This window comes from Sus scrofa, chromosome 7 (assembly GCF_054392235.1).
Source record: "Sus scrofa isolate SSC_HxYL_T2T_F1_AM1 chromosome 7, Sscrofa_HxYL_maternal_Yorkshire_Landrace_v2.0, whole genome shotgun sequence".
Classification (NCBI taxonomy): Eukaryota; Metazoa; Chordata; class Mammalia; order Artiodactyla; family Suidae; genus Sus; species Sus scrofa.
The window spans coordinates 13622591-13642854 of NC_139389.1; the positions used below are offsets into that span (position 1 = coordinate 13622591).

Consider the following 20264-nt stretch of genomic DNA (forward strand, 5'->3'; position numbering starts at 1 on the left):
CTTAACCTGCTGTACCACAAGTGAACTCCAACTTCTGGTCATCTAATTCAGCTAAACTCATGAAGTCAGAAGCATTTTTCTGTGGTTACCAAAAGCATCTTCTATTTTTGTTTTAAGAAATGCACATTTAATATCATTGACTGTAAAGAAAAGCAGCTACTTACCTGTCTGTCCATATGCAAAAATGCAAGCATTATATCCCTGAAAAGCTTTCTCAAGAATTCCTTCCCCAAGGCACTTAAAAACCACTTCTTGACCTAAAAAACAAAGCATATAAAACCTGAAAGGAATGATTTTTCTTGACATATCTGTATTAATCCCTGAGCCCTAGTCATTCTTTCAATCCGAAAAAGATATGAAGTGTATTGCATACCTGCTATGTGTAGGGCTGTGGGTTAAGAACTTAATGTATGCAATTTTCTTTACACCTCTAAACTACATCTCAATAGTATTGTTCTCTAGGACACTTCTCTAGGCATTAAAGGTTCCTGTCTATTGCCAGGAACTGGATTCCTTCCAAGCATCATTTACATTTGGTTTAGTTCCTTCTCCTGAGTTAGGATGAAGGGTCAGTCAACACAAATTGCCTTATCTCCCCATCTGGTCTCTGGGCCTCTGATGAGCAGGAGCCATGCCACACACATCTTGGTGCACGTGTGCACCTCTGTACCTGGCGAGGTGCTAAGTACACGCCAGGGCTGAGAAACTGAGAAACTGTTCGTGGCTGGTGGAGGGGATGTGCTGAACACAGACACTGCTGGGCTGTGTTCTCTTGGGGATTTGGGGACAGATTTCCATCTCTGAGTCCATCTACAGGTTACTGCAGCTCTTGGGGGTGTTCTGTCACGTACTATCTATTCTATGGTAGTGTCCATCGAAAGAGTAAAGGCGTGAAAATCTTCTTAAATACTTAAAGAGGCATTTGCCACCCTTTGAAATTGGGGCCTTTCTAACATTCCTTCTCCACCATTGAGAGAATTAAAGTGGTGCTTTGTGCAGCAACTACTAGTTTAAGCACCTTTTCCCTCCATTAGAATGAGAAGCTCCCGATTGATGTCAGAGACTATACTCTGTTTATCTCTGTAATCCTAGTGCCTAGTACAAAATGCTTAATAAATGTTTGTTCAAAGAATGAGTCATTTTAATCTTTTTATCCTCCATGACAATTCCTTTTACATTTGGAAGCAATGCAACATAACATAAGCTTTTGGGGGGTATGTTTTTCTATCAAGTAGCTGAGTTTAGCAGTCTCTTGTTATGCTATGACATGTCATGGCTGAAGAATGGGACTCTTAAAAGTGTAAACATGAAACAAGAAATAATATTTTCAATCATGAGGTTGGCAAAAATAAACTTTTTTTTTTTTTTTTTTGTCTTTTTGCCTTTTCTAGCGCCACTCCTGCAGTATGTGGAGGTTCTCTGGCTAGGGGTCTAATTGGAGCTGTAGCCACCAGCCTATGCCAGAGCCACAGCAAGACAACACGGGATCTGAGCCGCATCTGCGACCTACACCACAGCTCACGGCAACGCCAGATCCTTAACCCACTGAGCGAGGCCAGGGATCGAACCTGCAACCTCATGGTTCCTAGTCAGACTCGTTAACCACTGCGCCACAATGGGAATGCTTTTTTTTTTTAAATAAACTTTTAACAGTATCAAATATAGCTGGATTGAAGAAATAGGTATTTTCATAAGCTGCTGGTGGAAGAATTAACGAATGCAGCCATTCTAACGAAAACCTCAACCAATAAAAGGGGGTATTCCCAGGCTCTCTGACCTATTGTGAGGCATCTGCCCTAGAGACCCACTCCCACAAGAGACCCCTGTAAAAGGATGTTCATGGCAGCACTATACTAAAAGTTGGAGTCAACTTAAATGCCTCATTAGTAAGGGTGTGGATCAGTATAATGTGACTATTCTTTATGATGGAATATTGTACACCGTGTTAAAAAAAAACGAGCAAAACAAATCTATGGGTATAAACCGTGCTAGAACTCAAACACATTGTTTAGTCAAAAAAAAAAAAATCCATGTTCGCGCTGTACATATAATGCAAAAAATTTATATGCCAAGTAGTGTGTGTATGTGCTAAAGCAAAAAAAAAAAAAAAAGGATCAGAAGAAAACAGAAGAAAATATACCAAATTTATATAACCTTATTTCTCAACTTCAGATTTCTACCTAAGAGGCAGAAAACATGTTGGCAGAATATGTGGATTTTTTTTTTTTTTTTGGAAGGGTGAAGAGGCTTTCCTAAATATAGGGGAAAATACCTGTTGTAAAGACCACCTAAAGATGTGTGTGTATGCTCATATACATATACCCTGAGAATAAAGTTTGTCAAAATCCTTATCCACTGAAGACACACTTTCAAAATCGCTTTTCTGTTATAGTTAAGTATGACAGAGTCTTATGCTAACAAGAAAATATCTGACCCATCCTGCTGCTGACCTTTCATGCACATCAATGTTTTTTTCTCATACGTGTTCCCAAAGGACATTCCTCATTCCACATGCATCCCCAAGGCCAACGCCAAAACACAGGCTTAAATCCGGAGCTGAGCCCCATAGTGCAGAAGACTGGGAATTAATCGTAGCCTGTGCTCAGGCTTGTGAGAACTGATGGTCCTCAGCCAGGACCAAAGTGCCATCGAAGGCATTCAAAAAGCACCGCTTTCTTGGCACAAACAGATGGATGGAGCAATCTCTTTTGGTCTTCCAAAACGGTTAAGTGGCTCCCAGGAAGGGAGTGGGGTGAGGGTGGGGCCAAGACGCTTTAAGACTTGGCTGAGTCAAATGTCCTGACTGTAATTCATGATTTGATTCATATTTAGTAACTTGAAAAAAAAGCAAGAGGTTGAGTTGATGAAATGCAAAGAAGCACTGTGGTCAGAGAGCATTTACTATGGCTTCCAGAGCCGAAGTCATTAACCAATCAAAAATTTATATCTGTTCCTTTATCAGGTGGTGAAATGAAATGCTTTCTGGTTTCTGTTCCTGATGCTGAATAGGCTGAAATTATGAGGAATTATTTTCTCAATGTTTCTTTCAAGGGCAAATCACAAGGTTTCTTTTTCCTTGGTAGGAATGGCCTTTTAAAACTAAAGATCATTAGCGGGGGTGGGGGGGGGGAGCAAAATAAACACTCAGAAATGAATGCTAAAGAGCGGCATGAAATAGGTTTATGATATGTCAAGTGAAAAGACAACCACCACCACCCAGGGTGTGTCTACTAAAATTGCACTAAAGGAGTTCCCATTGTGGCTCAGCCGTATGAACCCAACTAGTATCCATGAGGATTCAGTTTGATTTCTGGCCTCCTTCAGTGCGTGAAGGATCCAGCATTGTCATGAGCTGTGGTATAGGTCACAGACGCAGCTCAAATCCCATATTGCTGTGGCTGTGGTACAGGCCGGCAGATGCAGCTACGATTTGACCCCTAGCCTGGGAACTTCCATATGCCAGAGGTGTGGCCCTAAAAAGACAATAAATACATAAATAAATAAAATAAATAAAATTGTACTAAAAATTAAAAAATGATCAAAGAATGCTCCAGGATATAAAAATAGCAGAATAAATCTCAGCTTGGCCTATTACCAAATCATTACAAATACGAAATAGGATTTAATTAACAAATTTAACTTGTATACCTTCATTGTTTATGCTAAGAAGAAAAAAAATTAACTTTTTGTCAACCCCCCTGTTTTCAGTGCACTTCACATATTCTATATCATTGGATCCTTGCAATACCCAGGTATGATAGGTATGGATTGTGCTCAGTAAAGAGATGGGGGGAGTGCTCTGAAAGAGTAAGTCATTTGCCCAAGATGGGGCCACCAGTGAGGGGCAGGGCCTGGGTCTGTGGGTGTGGACTCTCAACGGGCTGAGGCCCAACCATAATCTGTGACTCACCCTGTGTGGAACTGGGAGTCAGTTACTCCCACCTTTGGGATTAACTGTAGAATTTACACTTTGGTCAAAGTATGGCTGTTTTTTTGAAATTCCAGTGAACACTTGCAAAAAGATTGCAGGCAGTTCCCACTGTGGCTCAGTGGGTTAAGAACTCCACATAGTGTCTGTGAGGATGTTGGGTTTGATCTCTGGCCTCACTCAGTGGGTTAAGGATCTGGCATTGCTGTGAGCTTTGGCAGAGGTCACAGATGTGGCTCAGATCTGGTGTTGCTGTGGCTGTGGTGTGGGCCTGCAGCTGCAGCTCGGATTTTACCCCTAGCCTGGGAACTTCCATATGCTGCAAGTGGGGCCGTAGAAAGGAAGAAAAAAAAAAAAAAAAAAAGGCAAAGGTCTTATTAAATAAGGTGCTGAGGTATGAGTAGACGTGTCAACATAATATGTAACTTCTAATAATCTTGATAAAACGTACAGATCATAGGAGCTCCTGCCATGGTACAGTGGGTTAAGAATCCAACTGAAATGGCTCGGGTTCCATCCCAGCCTGGTGCAGTAGATTAAAAGGATCCAGCATTGCCGCAGCTGCAGCGTAGATTACGGCTGTGGCTCAAATTTAATCCCTGGCCCGGAAACTTTCATATGCTGTGGGTGTGGCCATAAAACAAAAAAAAAATTACAGATTACACTGACACCTCTAGTTACCTCATAGACATGGAAATAAAATAAATGTGACTAAAAAAAAAAAAAAAAAAAAAACACTACTCTTTTTTATTTCCACTAAATGTATATATATGCTTTCCAAAAAGTCAAGTTCTTTTACTTAGTTACATTTGACAGAATTCAGATTTATTGTATTTAATAAAGTTTTCATTTTAACTAGGACAAAAAAAAACTGGGAAACACAAAATGGAATATGAAAAAATAGAAAATAATTATACTGTGTTTCTGAAAAGAATTCTTCTCCTTTCCATCCCTAAATAGCTATTCCAAAGCACAATTTATAAAAGGACAAATATAAAAGAACTATAAAGTTCATGTATTTTTACAAATCTAAGCAAGAGTGGATACTAGAGAGACTGGAATCCACGTTATCACTATGGCTTCCGTGTCTCTAGGGAAATTTATTCTCTTTTAAGACAAGAAATTATGAGCACTTTCCCACCTCTACAAAGACACATCAACATTAGCATTTTTTAATAGCTCTGCTTAGCTTCCACTGTATAGTTAACTAACACAATCAGTGCCCTATTATAGTTATTTAGATTATTTCCTTTTGCTTTTGCTTTCTGCAAAATTTATCCTTACATATTTATTTTTATGCACTTCTCTATTGACTTTACTAGGCACAACTCCAAAATATCAAATTACTAACTCCTCCACAATGCATGACTCTTTTTCTCCACCTTCAACAACAGTGGCTATTATTCCTCTTGGCTTCACTAAGTCAATAGGAAAAAAAAAGCCTCATTGTGTTAAATTAAGATTTTTGTTTCCTTAGTTTATTGCCCATTAATATTTGTTCTTTAGTAAACTGATGATTTGGGTCCTATGTATATGTTTATAAATCACTAGGGTTGGTCATTGATTAAGTATTAATTTCGAAATGCCTATCATATGTTAAGGATATTTAACCTTTGGTCTATTGTATGTTGGACATATTTTTCCCAGTCTGTTATTTACCTTTCAGTCTTTTGTTGTTCTTTGTCATACAAAAGCTTTTGGTCTTTCGTATTTAAATCTCTCATCTTTTCCTTTATGATTTTTGTCTATGGTATATGTTATGCTTCCAAAATCCTTCTGGATTATTATTATCCAAATTACATAACTATCCACCCACACTTTCTTCTAGTTTTGTTTCTGGTTTTTACAGTTTTATTTCCAAACTTGAACTTGACTCCTTACCAGCGGTGTAACCTTGAGCAAGATCTCAGTTCCTTCATTAGTATAACAGCAATAATAGTTGCTCTCTTACTGGGTTGCTGGTATGATTTAATAAGGCACTTCAGTAAAGCACTTTCCATAGTGCCTGGCCATTATACATCCATAATATATTTTCATTAATATCCATAATTAATGCCATCCCTTAAATTTTTAACCAACTATAATTAATTTTGGTATAAGAAGGGGGAAATCATCTAATTTTTTTCCCTAAATAGTTCCTTCATCTTTGCAACAATTGTGTGAAGCAATCTAATTTTAAAGATAAAAGGAAAGACCTTTATTCTTAGAAAAAAAAATTAAAGGGGTCATTCACTGCTATTTCTCTAGCTCCCCTAGAGGGTCCCCTTTTTTAAAATAACAATAAAATATCTCAGAAAGGTATAGGGGAAAAGCAACTTAATAAATCATTTCAATAAAATTGTGAATAGAAACAAACTCCATAGAGCTCCCCTTATTCGTTTTATTCTGGTGCCTTTGCAGCTCTGTGAATCCCTGGCTGGGGTGATACTTAATCAGTTCTTTGGTTTGGTGACCTTCAGGGCACTGCTGGGACAATAAATGATTATTTTTAAGAAAGCCAAGACTGTTAACCAAACTAAAGATGTACATTCTATACAGTCTTGGTCCTTCTCAGCATAAACCAGTTTGCCTTTTCCATGCAACACAAATGGTGGCTACATTTCACTCTGTGATGGAGAGAAAATATTAACTATCAAAGACCCTTATATGGTCTATTATGGAGAGTCTGGTTTATCCAAAAGACTGAAGGGTTTTTGTTTTGTTTTGTTCCTTTCTATTTTTTAAACACAGCAGTCCTTTTTTTCAGCATAGGAAAAAATGACTGGCCAACCGCTTTTCGAAGTTTAGTTCACAAAAAAAAAAAAAAAAAAAGGAACTGTTTCTGCTGGATGGTGGGAATCACGGAGTCCATAAAAGATTCAATCTCCCCACCCTTAATGTTTCCCAACCACAGTTCACATTCAAACAGAACGAAGTGCCACTTGTCTGGAGGACTGCGTACCAGCCCAAAGTGAAAGTTCAGAGGTCGTGAAGGAAGCAGGAAGGTCTATGAACATGTGTTTCTATCCCAGACAAATCAAACAAAGGCGCAACACGGTCCACCCCAGAGCCTTGTGGCTTTTGCACAGGACCAATGCCGAAGAGGAGGCGGCCACGCTTCAGATGTCAGCTCCATGTGCCTGGCTCGGGGAATCCACAGGGCAAACCTGACCTCACTTGTTCATAACCATGACCGAGATGCCAATTTCCTCTGTGAGGTTTATGATTAGGCTCCTGTAGCTGTGTGGACAAGTCTTAAAACACAGGCATGCCCAAAGCAACCCACAGTACAATGTCAGGACAATAGAGAGGGTTCCTGTATGTAATATTTACAAGCAAAGTCACAGATCTGACCCACCCAACCCTGAGTCACACAGCACACAGATCTCTGAAAAGCCAACACTTTGAGTCTACACACTTGTGCATCATCTGTTCCTACTGGGAATAGCAGCAGTGGCCCCAAAGCGACTAGGCTTGTGTACTGGGAGCTGAGTAACCAAGGTAATTCTCTCTAGAGCAGGGCCCTGACAGCAAAGCACAGAAGAGAAGGAAGGGAAAGTGCCCACCACACATACAACACCAGACTCCTAAGGAGGAACAGGGTGAAACATCACAGTGGGCTATGCTCTAGGAAATGGGGGAACAAAAGAAGAGGGCAGAACCTTGTCTTACCCACAATCTGCATTAAACGAGGCAGCCTCCCACAGGTCACAGCTGAATAAGACACTGAGCGTGGCACTACACGGTTGGACACGACAAAGCAGCGAAGTGGGAGAGCAGTGATCAAATCATGTCAAGATTTTAACATGATTTGATCACTTTAAACAGAATCTCCAGTTTTCCTTCTTTTCCCCATCTCTTTTCTCACTGGAGTTAGAGTGGGGGAAAAATGGTTAAGTTCAATATTTATGATTTGGAATTCTTGCGCCTGCACATTTGCAAGGGTGTTTTTCCACTTGTAAACAAGACTAATGGCCCTAGCGATTTTGATGAGTCTGGGCTCGGCAGGTGGCCCAGCTCCAAATGGGAGCACCTGGACAGTGCAAGACCTGTCAGGTTCCTCTCACACACCCAAAGGGGTAAAGAATGTCTAACACAGATGGGGTTTCAGCCAATCTCTCCAATGGTACTACTCTCAGCAATTGTACGTGTGGTGCCTTTACACCTAGTTTAAGTGGAATGACCCCAAACTACAGAGTTTAGATAAAGGAACTAGGGCTTTAAGGAGTGACTTGATGATGAGACTGAAGTTTCACTCAACTGTAGAAGTTTGCCACTGAGGGTCCTGGAACCCAAGAACCTGGACCATGAGGGTAAAGGCAGGTGTCCAGGAGCCATCAGAGATCAGTGTCCCCGCCCTCAGGAATCTTTGCAGCACAGCCTGGGTGACTCACCCAGATGAATGTCTCCACCCCAGGGACAGCACTGGGGCCAGTCATGAGCTGGCAGTGAACCTCAGCTCCTTTTATTGCGGATAAAGTGGCTGAGTCACGGAGGAGGAGATCAGGCAGTGGGGCCCGGAGGGAAGAGCTGGAGGATGGTCTTGCGGAGGATGCAGCTTGGACCCACGCGGGCAGGTGTTTTCACACACACACCTGCTGACCAAGGAGCTGCTCTCCATCTCTACCTGCTCAGCAGCGTTTACCGCTGTCTCTCTCTGACTCAGAAGCAGACTTGACTCAACATCTCTTCTGGACTGTGGGGAACACAGGATTTATAGCACTTGAGGGGCGGTGAAAACAAAGCCCAACCCAAACACAGGCATCCAGGACTCAGAGAACTTCTGACAGGAAGGACAGCACTATTTGTATTATTTCTGGCCTGATTCCCAGCCAGAGACTCCACTCTGATTTCCTAAGCACGGCCTTTTGTTGGGATGGGAGGGAACAGAGGGTTTCTCAGGACTGCAGTAGAACCCATAAAATCTTCACACCTAATAGTCACGGACCCAAAGCCACATGTGCCACTGCTTTTGGCTTTCTCAGCCTTTCTGAGCCTCCGTTTCATCATCTGTAAAATGGGGATGGTGTCCGTTTCTACTGATGGGGACATGTGAAAAGTAAATGACCTGCTGCAGGCAAAGGGAGGAGCACAGCGCTGGGAACCTAGTGCTCAGGACTCCACTGTCTATTGTTGCTGTTATTATCCACCCTCTAAATACACTGAACTAAGTTGAGTGATGTCTCTGGGTGCCAAGAAATTCTCTAAGGAAGAGATGCAGATGAAGAAAGGCAAGTGGAAGAAGGCGGCCTTGGGTGGAATTAAAAATCTGAGAGGAGGGAGTTCCCATCATGGCTCGGCAGTTAACGAAACAGACTAGTATCCATGAGATTGTGGGTTTAATCCCTGGCCTCACTCAGTGGGTTAAGAATCCGGCGTCGCCATGAGCTGTGGTGTAGGTTGCCTACGCGGCTCAGATACCAAGTTGCTGTGGCTGTGGCATAGGCAGGCCGCTGTAGCTCTGATTCAACCCCTAGCCTGGGAACCTCCATATGCTGCAAGTGCAGCCCTAAGAAGAGAAGACCAAAAAAAAAAAAAGAATCTGTGAGTAGAGGGGAGAAAAAAAAAGAAGCACACACACACTCTTTTTTAAAAAATTTAACAGTATCAGCTTAGCTTACTTTTTGAAGGAAATTCCCTTAACTGGCTTTCACTGATCCAATTCTCCAAATTAACCAACACTCACTCTTCCATTTTTCAACAGCACCGACACATGCCTACTGCACCCTGAGCCACCCAGCTGTGGGCGCTCCCAGGACTCCCACCAACTGAGTGATGTTCTTACAAAGGGTCAGTTGTGTTTGCTCGTAAACGGGCTTATGTCTGTGGCACGTCTCTGTCATTACAGAATTAACAAACGCCAAGAGAGAGTTGCTGGTTCTAAGAAAACTAGGTTGGATGCTTAGGAACAACTTGATAAAGCGAGGCACTGAAAGAACTGTCAAGTCAGGTACGGGTGAGAGCATTTGGGAAAGAAAAAGAAAAATGTGGAAGTACTCTGCAGGGAGACTGCTTCATAAATGTCTTTTTTTTTTTTTTTTTTTGTCTTTTTGCAATTTCTCCCAGGCTAGGGGTCTAATCGGAGCTGTAGCTACTGGCCTACGCCAGAGCCACAGCAACGCGGGATCCGAGCCGCGTCTGCAACCTACACCACAGCTCACGGCAATGCCGGATCGTTAACCCACTGAGCGAGGCCAGGGACCGAACCCGCAACCTCATGGTTCCTAGTCGGATTCGTTAACCACTGCGCCACAATGCGAACTCCTCATAAATGTCTTTTAAGATGGCAGGCACCATTTACAGTGAATTCCTAACAAACTTTTCAAATAGTCAACTACTCCTGCTTCTCATAACCACAGCAAAAACTAGTTTTGATAAACTTCAGAGCTAACAGTTATTGAATATTTATTCTATGCAAGGCCCTTGCTGACGGCTTTATATACACTTGAATAGTAAAACAATGAATCCATATGCTAGGATATTTTTCTTTGTCTTGTGGCTTTTTATTTTAGGGCCACACCTGCAGTATACAGAGGTTCCCAGGCTAGGGGTCGAATCCAAACTGTAGCCACCAGTGTACGCCAGAGCCACAGCAATGCAGGATCTGAGCCAAGTATGTGACCTACACCACAGCTCACGGCTTAACCCACTGAGGGAAGCTAGGGATCAAACCTGCGTCCTCATGAATCCTAGTCAGATTTGTTTCTGATGAGCCAGGACGGGAACTCCCATGTGCTAAAATATTGATTCATTACTTTATAATGGAACTCTGCTTTCAAAATTGGTTCTGTTTTGGCTGTCTGCTTTCGGAATGCAAATTTTGATGTACAGTTAAACAATATAAAACAGAAATCACTTCTACCTCTGAGCATGCCAACCCTCCCATCTTGGGACCGGAATCAAACATGGCTAGTCTCCCCACAGCAACAGCTCACAGCTAGGAGGCACTCAGCTGTCCCTTTACAGTACAAAGCAATGTTAGCAGAACGTGAATCAGATGTAAAACATCTCTCCTGAAATGCAGGGTATTACAATGCCTGAAAACACAGGCTTGAGCAAATCGGAACAACATACCATATGGCGAGAACTGTTACATAATTTCTAAGTCAACAGTTTAAAATCTCTCAGGCCAGGAAACAAAAATGTCCATATCCACACTGATCCCCAGATATGCCACCATGAGGCTGATTTTTATTTGGGGTATGAAAATGTATAGAAAAATAGGTTTATGAAAAATGTTCTCCTACGAGGAAGACAAGCAAAACCAAGGCGACTGAAAGTCGCTGTTATTTACCTACACGACACGCTTTAGGCAGGGATTAAAAAAATGTTCTGATTTATTGTCGAGAAGTCTTTAAATGAAATTAGTAGTGACTTAGTATTTACAAAGACCTATTATCTGATATGACGCTCTCAAGTTTATCAGTATTCACTATAGTAACTTCATAATCCTAAATGTGGACCTATGTACCTATGTTTATGTTATATATATACATATACACACATACATGGGCTTGGGGAGAGGAGGAGAGATGCCATGCTCTAGGTGCCTAATTCTGCAGGTGACTTGTATTTTTTTCTTAGCCCTGGCACAAAGGGCTTTAAAGATCCAGAGCTTTTTGCTTTAAAGATCCAGAATTATGTGCAGAAAGGCATTACCATGACTTGCCAGCCAAAAGGTAGTAAGAAGAGATAATATATTTAAAATGGGAAATGTCTCAAAGCATGATTCAATGCAATTCAAATGGCTTAACAAACGAGCCTTTGATTTGCCTCTGAAAAGTCCACTGCAACAGCTGTGTGGTCAGCATAAAATGTCTGATTCATGTTTAAGCAGAGAGCTGGAGGAGAGGTGAGATCATTCTAGGCCATATATCCTCCTTTCCCAGAGCAAGAAACAGACATCCCCAAAGTCTGCAGCAAAATGAGGTCTCATCAGTATCAGTATGTTCAGTGAGCATTTTTTCTGAAGGACTGATGCTCATTTCCTAACTACTGCTACACTGTGACAATGATAAAAATGATGATAAATACGAAGTGAGCTTTTCCAGTGTACTGAGTACTGACTTAAGTACTTTATAAGAACAGGTCATTTGGTCCTCAAATCAATGTCATAGTTCCTATGAGATGGGAACTATTATCATCCTTAATTAACCTAAGAGGAAACAGAACTCACCTGACCTCACACAAATAAAACCTGCTAGAGGCAGGACTGGAACCCAGGCAGTTTGACTTAAAAGCCCATATGCTCCCACCACTCTGACCAACCCACTGCAGTGCCATTATACCTACCATGGGGAATTAGAGATTTCTAAATCGGCCTGAGGGTGGAAGCTCTTTCTACAGCTTTTAATAAACAGAGTGACACAAAACACAACTGAGGATTTAACATGTGACACACCGTGAAACGGAGAGCCTGTCTTCGCTCTTCCGATCCAGGCACTCCTCTCTCTCCCCTCCATTCTGCCCCCGAGTTTTGAGAGCTGCCTGAAGAGCTCTGATTCAGTATCAATGCTGCCATTATTCATTGAGCCTGACAATTAGGTCGGTTTCAGGAACTATGCACTTCCCTTCCCTCTCTCTGCTTCCTCTACGTCCCATCAGAGAATGAACGCTTCTATCCTAAGGTTTCTATTCACAATTAAGAAGGAATTGCCTTTTTTTTTTTTAATTTTGTTGAAGAGAAAGCAAAATCAAATTAGTATGGACACCAATCAACTAATCTGCCAGTAATATATTTACTAGGCAGATTGTGCAAGAAAATCTGAGAGAACGGTAAGCAGGAATCTTACTTTCTGCTGAGGTGGTCATAGCACTGGCACAATAATGCGGATCTCTAAAGAAGATGAGCATTTCTCCCCGCATTTTGGAAAGAGACAGAGCTTTACCAGCCAAGAGAATCCTATTTCAGGGTTCATGGGAACATGGCATTTGATGTCACTGGGCAAACCAAAATTGGTAAAGTTTAGGCTATTGGTATCTTTAAAGATCATTTTAATCTTTTTAAAATACAATTTTGAAAGGTTACTTTCCATTTATAGTTATAAAATATTGGCTCTATTCTCCCTGCTGTATTATAATACATCCTTGAGCCTACCTTACACCCAATAGTTTGTACCCACCCTCTGCCCCATGGGTAACCACGAGTCTGTTCTCTATATTGGTGACTCTGTTTCTTTTTTGTCATATTCACTGGTTGATTGTGTTTTTTATTTATTTATTTTTTGATTGTGTTTTTTATATATTTTATTTTATATTTTGTCTTTTATCTTTTTAGAACTTTTTGTCTCAAGTTCCCAGGCTAGGGGTAGAATCAGAGCTGTAGCTGCTGATCTACAACACAGCTCATGGCAATTCCAGATCCTTAACCCACCGATGGGGGCCAGGGATCGAACCCGTGTCCTCATGAATACTAGTTGGGTTTGTCAACCACTGAGCCATGATGGGAAATCCTGGTTGTGTTTTTTAGATTCCACATATAATTGATATCACAGAGTATTTACCTTGCTCTGTCTGACTTATTTAACTCAGCATAATGCCCTCCAAATTCATCCATGTTGCTGCAAAGGGCAAGATTTCATTTTTTTTTTTTTATGGTTGAGTAGTTTCCCAATGTGTGTATGTGTGTGTGTTCTTTATCCATGCATCTGTTGATGGATACTTAGATTGTTGCTCTATTTTGGTAATTGTAAATAATGCTGCTATAAACACTGGGGTGTACATATCTTTTTGAATTAGTACTTTTCTTTTCTTTTGGATATACACCCAGGAGTGGGATTGCTGGGTCACATGGTAGTTGTAAAAAAAATCATTTTAAATCTTTTTGAATATACTATCTGTAAAGAAGAGCTACAGAAATGTTGTTTCACATTTGAATTTTATCATCTGTACTTAATACAGTTCTTTCTAGTTTAAAAAAAAGTTCACCCTACATTCAGAAATAAAAGTGATATACTGCAAAAGCTAGAATGATCTCTTTGGACAGTAATGAGTATGTGACTTTAGAGATACAGAAAAGAAAGAGAGGCAATCTTCCTAAAGCAGTATTTTTAACTACGTCACTCCAATAGTCCCTATTTTTCACCGTATCATCTACATTTCTTAGTCTAGCTTTTAAGATTTCCTATTATCTGGCCTCTCTCAACACGTACAATTAGATCTCCTACTAATTCCCCCCAATATACACCTTCTGCTCAGACCAGTGTTTTTTTTTCCCCCCAGGGCTGCACTCACAGCATATGGAGGTTCCCAGGCTAGGGGTCTAATTGGAGCTGTAGCCACCGGCCTAAGCCACAGCCACAGCAATGTGGGATGCGAGCCAAGTCTGCGATCTACACCACAGCTCACGGCAACACCTGATCCATAACCCACTGACCGAGGCCAGGAATCGAACCCACGTCCTCAAGGATACGAGTCAGGTTTGTTAACTGCTGAGCCACGACAGGAACGCCTCAGATCAGACCAGTGTTTTATAGCATGCTCACTACCCGTCTGCACCTTCACTTAAGGAAAAGCCCAATGATGTATCATTTACAGGCACCTTCTATTAGCTTATTAAGTTACTATTTAAGCCTTATGGCACCATTGAAGATGGACATCATTTCTGTATTTCCCATCTCACAGAAAAGAAACAGCTCAGAAGGACGAAACTGTCTACGAGAACAAGGCAAGTGTCCTGAGATTTAAACCCAGGGTGGACATCAGAGCCCATGTGTTTTCCTTGATGCCATGTGGCTTCCTCTCATCTGGATGCCCTCCATCGTGCCTTTGGCTAAATCTATGCTCAACTTTCATGACCAGTTTCAGTCCCCCTCCACTAGAAAGCCTCCCTAGGCAACTTGAGTCTTTCCAGATTTTCTATGGTACTTAAAAACCTATAAAATACAGGAGTTCCTGATGTGGTGCAGTGGATTAACAATCCAGGAGTTCCCGTCGTGGCGCAGTGGTTAACGAATCCGACTAGGAATCATGAGGTTGCGGGTTCGGTCCCTGCCCTTGCTCAGTGGGTTAACGATCCGGCGTTGCCGTGAGCTGTGGTGTAGGTTGCAGACGTGGCTCGGATCCCGAGTTGCTGTGGCTCTGGCGTAGGCCGGTGGCTACAGCTCCGATTCGACCCCTAGCCTGGGAACCTCCAGATGCCGCGGGAGCGGCCCAAGAAATAGCAACAACAACAACAACAAAAAAGACAAAAGACAAAAAAAAAAAAAAAAAAAAACAATCCAACTGCAGTGGCTTGGGGTGCTGCAGAGATGTGGGTTTGATGCCCAGCCTGGTGCAGTGGGTTAAAATATCCAGCATTGCCACAGCTGCGGCTCAGCTTCAATCCCCGGCCCGGGAATGTCCACAGGCTTCGGGTATGGCCATTAAAAAAAAAAAAAAAAAAAAATCAAACAAAACACCTATAAAATTTAGACTTTAAATATCATCTCAAAGTGTTTACTGTTGTTTGTTATGCATTATTTTGCTTTCCAATGTAGTTTTTAATTTCTCAAGGGCTTCCTAGGCTGCAGTGAAGTTTTCAGAATACTTAAGGAACTATTCTGAGACTTTCTGGTTTCCTGGGTTAAATAAGAGGAACAAACAATAATGCTGGGCTATATAATAAAGGGCCTCAAACGCCATCTACGGAGTGGAGATTTCATCTACAAGTGATGAGGATCCTTGAAAGTATTTGAGAATTGCAAAATAAGAGTTCTAATTCAGGAAGCTGTATCTGACTATATCCTGAATAACATCTATTGAACAGAGTTAAGGACTGGGCTCTGCACAGCCACAGCATTTGTCCTCATTTGTTTCTGTCACAGTATGAAGTATTTCACTTTTGTTTATTTAAATCCAAAAGCACACACCCAGGACACAAAAATATACACAGTGCTAACAATCAAGGCAGGCTCTTCCAGACTCTGTAGAATTTTTATCTAAAAGTTCCAAAGGATTGCTAAAAAGACAAATTAATTACAACCAACATTAAGAACAGTTTATTCACATTAATAACATACACTGCTAAAGTTGCAGGAATAAGGTTTGGAAAGAAAGGCTAATTTACCCAATGTGAGCAACAAAAGGAATTTTTCTAGGTCAGTATTGTTAACTTTTGAAAAAAAATTGTATATCAAGCAATTTCTTGGAGTTCCTGTCGTGGCACAGCGGAAACGAATCCTACTAGGAACCATGAGGTTGCAGGTTGGATCCCTGGCCTCACTCAGTGGGTTAAGGATCCAGCGTTGCTGTGAGCTGTGGTGTAGATCGGCAGCTGCAGCTCAGATTCGACCCCTAGCCTGGGAACCTCCATATGCCCCGGGTGTGGCCCTAAAAAGCAAATAATAATAATAACAATAATAAATAATAATTCCTCAACAGATTTGCTTTACGTGGCAAGGACTAGTCTATCAAGAAACAAAATTTCCTAAATCGAGTAACTTCCTTTGCTTTTCAATCTTTTAAGACCTATGTCCTCTCCACCATCCCCTGATTTTCATTTTCCCTCCCTTCCTTCCCCCCACCCCCATAAATGGGTAAGTCATTCAGCTGAAATTCTTGTAAGCAGAAATGAGGAGAACCAGTCATTAAGACTGTATATCTAAGAAAACGGGGCACAATCAGAAGGGAAGGAATGAGACGTCCTCCACTAAAACAAATGCTTCCCTCTTGTGCTACAGTAATTCCAGCTCTTAGGAAAGGTGAAGCTTCACAAGAGATCACAAATAATAAAACTAGCAGTCATTTGTATTCAATGGAATAGGGATTAAAAAGCCTCAAGGAAGGAACACTAGCAAAATGTGGGACCAGGAGGCAATGTTTCCTTGCGGCATGTGTAGCTTTAGTTCCTGTCACCACTGAGTACTTCAGAGCCCTCAGATGTGAGGAGGGGGTCCTGGAAACCATCGGCATCTGTGCTCTGCGTGTTTAAACAGAGCAGTTCATCCCCCTCAAGTGAGACGAGGAAAGGCAGGCACATCCAACCTCCTCTTCCTATGATAACCACAGCAGCTTCCACTTAGAGCTTGAGGCAGTTCCCGTGATCTCTAACGCCTGGAACACCTCTGAAGACACTCAACACCCCCTCTACAAGGTGAAAAACCTGAACCTTAATGAGTGTGAAAACAAAAACAAAAACAACTAACTGTGGCTTCTCAGCAAGTGGCTGAATCAGATCCTGTAACCAAATCTTACTGACTTCAAAGCCCACGTGCTAGAATCGGAAAGAAGGAGTGAGGAATTTTATGGAAAAAACACAACTCCAGAGTAATTAAATCAGACATAACGGAAGAAGAGGCCAGAGGTCCAACCATCAAGTGCAGAGAGCGTGCCCACTTACCAGCATATTTTGTGGTGTTAGATTCATCCATGGACCAAAAGCAATAATCAAACGCAAATACCTGAATGAAAGAACAAAATATTAAACTTAAAAATAAATTAATTAATTTCCATGACTAAATCAGACTGAGAAAAAAATTTCACTGACGAAGATGAGGATGCCTGCTATTGTCTGATTAAAAACCACCACCACCACCATCGGCTTTGATACTTTGTTAACCCTAAGGTTTCTTTCAGACTAAACTGATGGTTATCTTTTTCTATCAGAGTTAAGGTGCATGTGAAAATTACTACTTAACCAGAATTCAAACAAGAAGATATCTTAGCCAAAAAATTTTAAATGACACAATTACTGAGAAAGAACAATGACTTCTCTCCCAAGAACACAGTTCCAGCCTGTGCTGAAACTCTCCAGCTGGATCTTCCACAGCTTCACAAGATAATCAAAAGTGATCAATGTTCTTTTAAACCAGTTCCTTCTATCTTTCCATGATGCTACCATTTCTGGCATAGCCAAAGCTTTGTCATCACACTCCACATCCTCAGAAATCTTCCCAGTCTTGGGCCAAGTGTTGTTAATAAATCAATAATTCACTGTTGCATGCGTTAATTTTCTGTAGAGTTACTGAATGCCTGCTATGTTCTAGGAATGGCGGATGCTGCCTCCATACAGACCAGCATCTCATCACCGTCTCCCATGCATATGACCACCACTTGTGCTCTAGGCATCAGTAGCAAATGCCTGGGTGACATTCCCCGAAGTCTGCTCCAAGCAACAGGAGATTCACGAGACAGTCCATGGAGTAAATATTAAATCATGTCAGAAATGGTAGATAGTTTACTCTGCTTAAGATTTCCCACGCAAGTCTCAATATTAAAGGTTCTGAAAAGTCCTCTAGCAAATAAACTCGTTTAATTGTGTAACTTTTTTATTTCTCCAATTCCTTTTAGCCAGGAGACCCTTTCTTGAGTAACACTATGATCATGCCTCAAAGCTAGTGTTTCTCAGCATACCCCTTAAGCAAACTGGCTCAGCTCACTTTCCTAGCTCCTTGTTTCCTTACCACCTTTCCCCTAGAGCAGCCGAATAGTAAATTACAATCCTCCCATGGACAGAGAAACTTTAATGCTTAACCATTTCCAAGGGATCATAAGCACTGACAATCAGAACCCAAGCACTGTGACCTGGCACTTGAGACTGGACACACGAGGCTTTTCCAGCCTCGCCCCCCAACTTCCCTACACTTCAGTTGAACATATCTGTACCTTAGAGTGACCGGGTACGACCCCATCTCTGTCATTTTACTTCTACCCTTCAAAATGCTTCATCCTCCTTGTGGCCCAGTTCAAAGTATTTTTCTTCCAGAAAGCATTTCTTGGTTAAACCCAAAGGGATTAGCTTTCCCTGTCTGAATTTTCAAAACACTACTTAATCCTTTTCTTGGGTGACTCCAATTATTTTTTTTTTCTGTCTTTTTTTTTGCTTTTTAGGGATGCACCTGTGGATACGGAGGTCAAATCAGAGCGCTGCTGGCCTATGCCACAGCCAAAGCAATTCGGGATCCAAGCCATGTCTGCAACCTACACCACAGCTCACGGTAATGCTGGATCCTTAACTTACTGCGGGAGGCCAGGGATCGAACCCTCGTCCTCATGGATATTAATTGGGTTCTTAACCACGGAGCCACAAGGGAACTCCATATTTTTCACTTATCACATACAGGATCTGTGCACATGTTTTATCTCCACTGGTAGACAAAGACCTGTGAAGGCAGGAACCATGCCTAATTCATAGTTGTATCCTGCAGTGTCCATGGTAGTTGCTTTATAATTATTTATTACATGATTATTGGCATTGAGACAATGCAAGAAAGCAGGTACTTTCCACATCATCAAAAGACTAAATAACTTAGGCCCTGAAGAATCTCCTCACTACATATACTTTAATGCTTTTAAGACTGATTCAGATCCATACACAACTGACATCATCAACTTCAAATCCAAACTCAATTTTGTTACTTATATGAACATTCACTCTGGTCTTATAATAACCAAGGTTAAAACGAACAGCTATGAAACAACAGTTTCAGTCAACAGAGTGTCAAGTATTTACTGCATTCGAGGACTCTTCCAGAGACTTGAGAGACCACACAGGCAAAATCCTGTTAATCTTCCTGCCTCGAGGCAGGACTGAACTTCAACACTTTTCCTGAGAGTTGAAGATCTGTCTTGTTTTTAAACATTTCCAGAAAAGGAGAGACTACAACCTCCCTTTAATGGCATCTTATAACGCTTAACTTTCATTCCCAGGACATTTTCCTTTCCTTTTGACCTAAGTCAACTCACCTTACTTTAAATGGCCAGCAAAGGCTACCTTCCAATTTTTAAGTATGTTCTCTGTTTTCTCCTAGAGTCTCAATGTATTCCTCTTAGCAGTTGCTATGTCAGAGAAATAACGTATTTCCTGTATGCTAATTTTGCATACCTACCTAAAACTTTTTTTTTTTTTAATGATTTGCTAGTTTGGTTTTTGTTGGTTTGAATTTTTTCTTTTTTACGGCCACACCTGCAGCATACAGAAGTTCCCAGGCTAGGGGTCGAATTGGAGTTGCAACTGCAGGCCTACGACACAGCCACAGCAATAACAGATCCGAGCCACATCTGTGGCCGGTCCTGTAGTGTGTGGCCACATCTGTGGCCGGTCCTGTAGCGTGTGGCCACCCACTGATTGAGGGCAGGGATTGAACCCACATTCTCATGGAGACTACATCGGGTTCTCAACCTACTGAGCCACAAGGGGAACTCCCAATTTGCTTTTTTGCAAACAAGGATAGAAAGCTAGAGATTTAACACTCTCTTGAAACAAAATGAAATCCACCCCCAAAATTGGAGGTTCTACCTCTTAGTAATAATCATTCTAATTCTGGCCAACTTTCATCTCTAGCAAACAGTTAATAGTTTAAAGATGGTTTTGCTTATAAAAAGAAAGATAACATGTTCAGGGAGTTCCCATCATGGCACAGTGGTTAACGAATCTGAC

The 20264-nt window shown here is 41.5% G+C and overlaps 1 protein-coding gene across 28 annotated transcripts in view; it reads right to left on the reverse strand.

Moving 5' to 3' along the window:
- Positions 1-20264, reverse strand: part of KIF13A (kinesin family member 13A) — a 216575-nt gene that overhangs the window by 89849 nt on the left and 106462 nt on the right. For all 28 annotated transcript variants that reach the window (XM_084967433.1, XM_084967426.1, XM_084967431.1 and 25 more), the window contains 2 exons: positions 17226-17286; positions 165-257 (listed from right to left, as the gene is read on the reverse strand). In XM_084967433.1, the coding sequence (XP_084823559.1) occupies positions 165-257; positions 17226-17286 (154 nt within the window). The remainder of the gene's footprint in view (positions 1-164; positions 258-17225; positions 17287-20264) is intronic.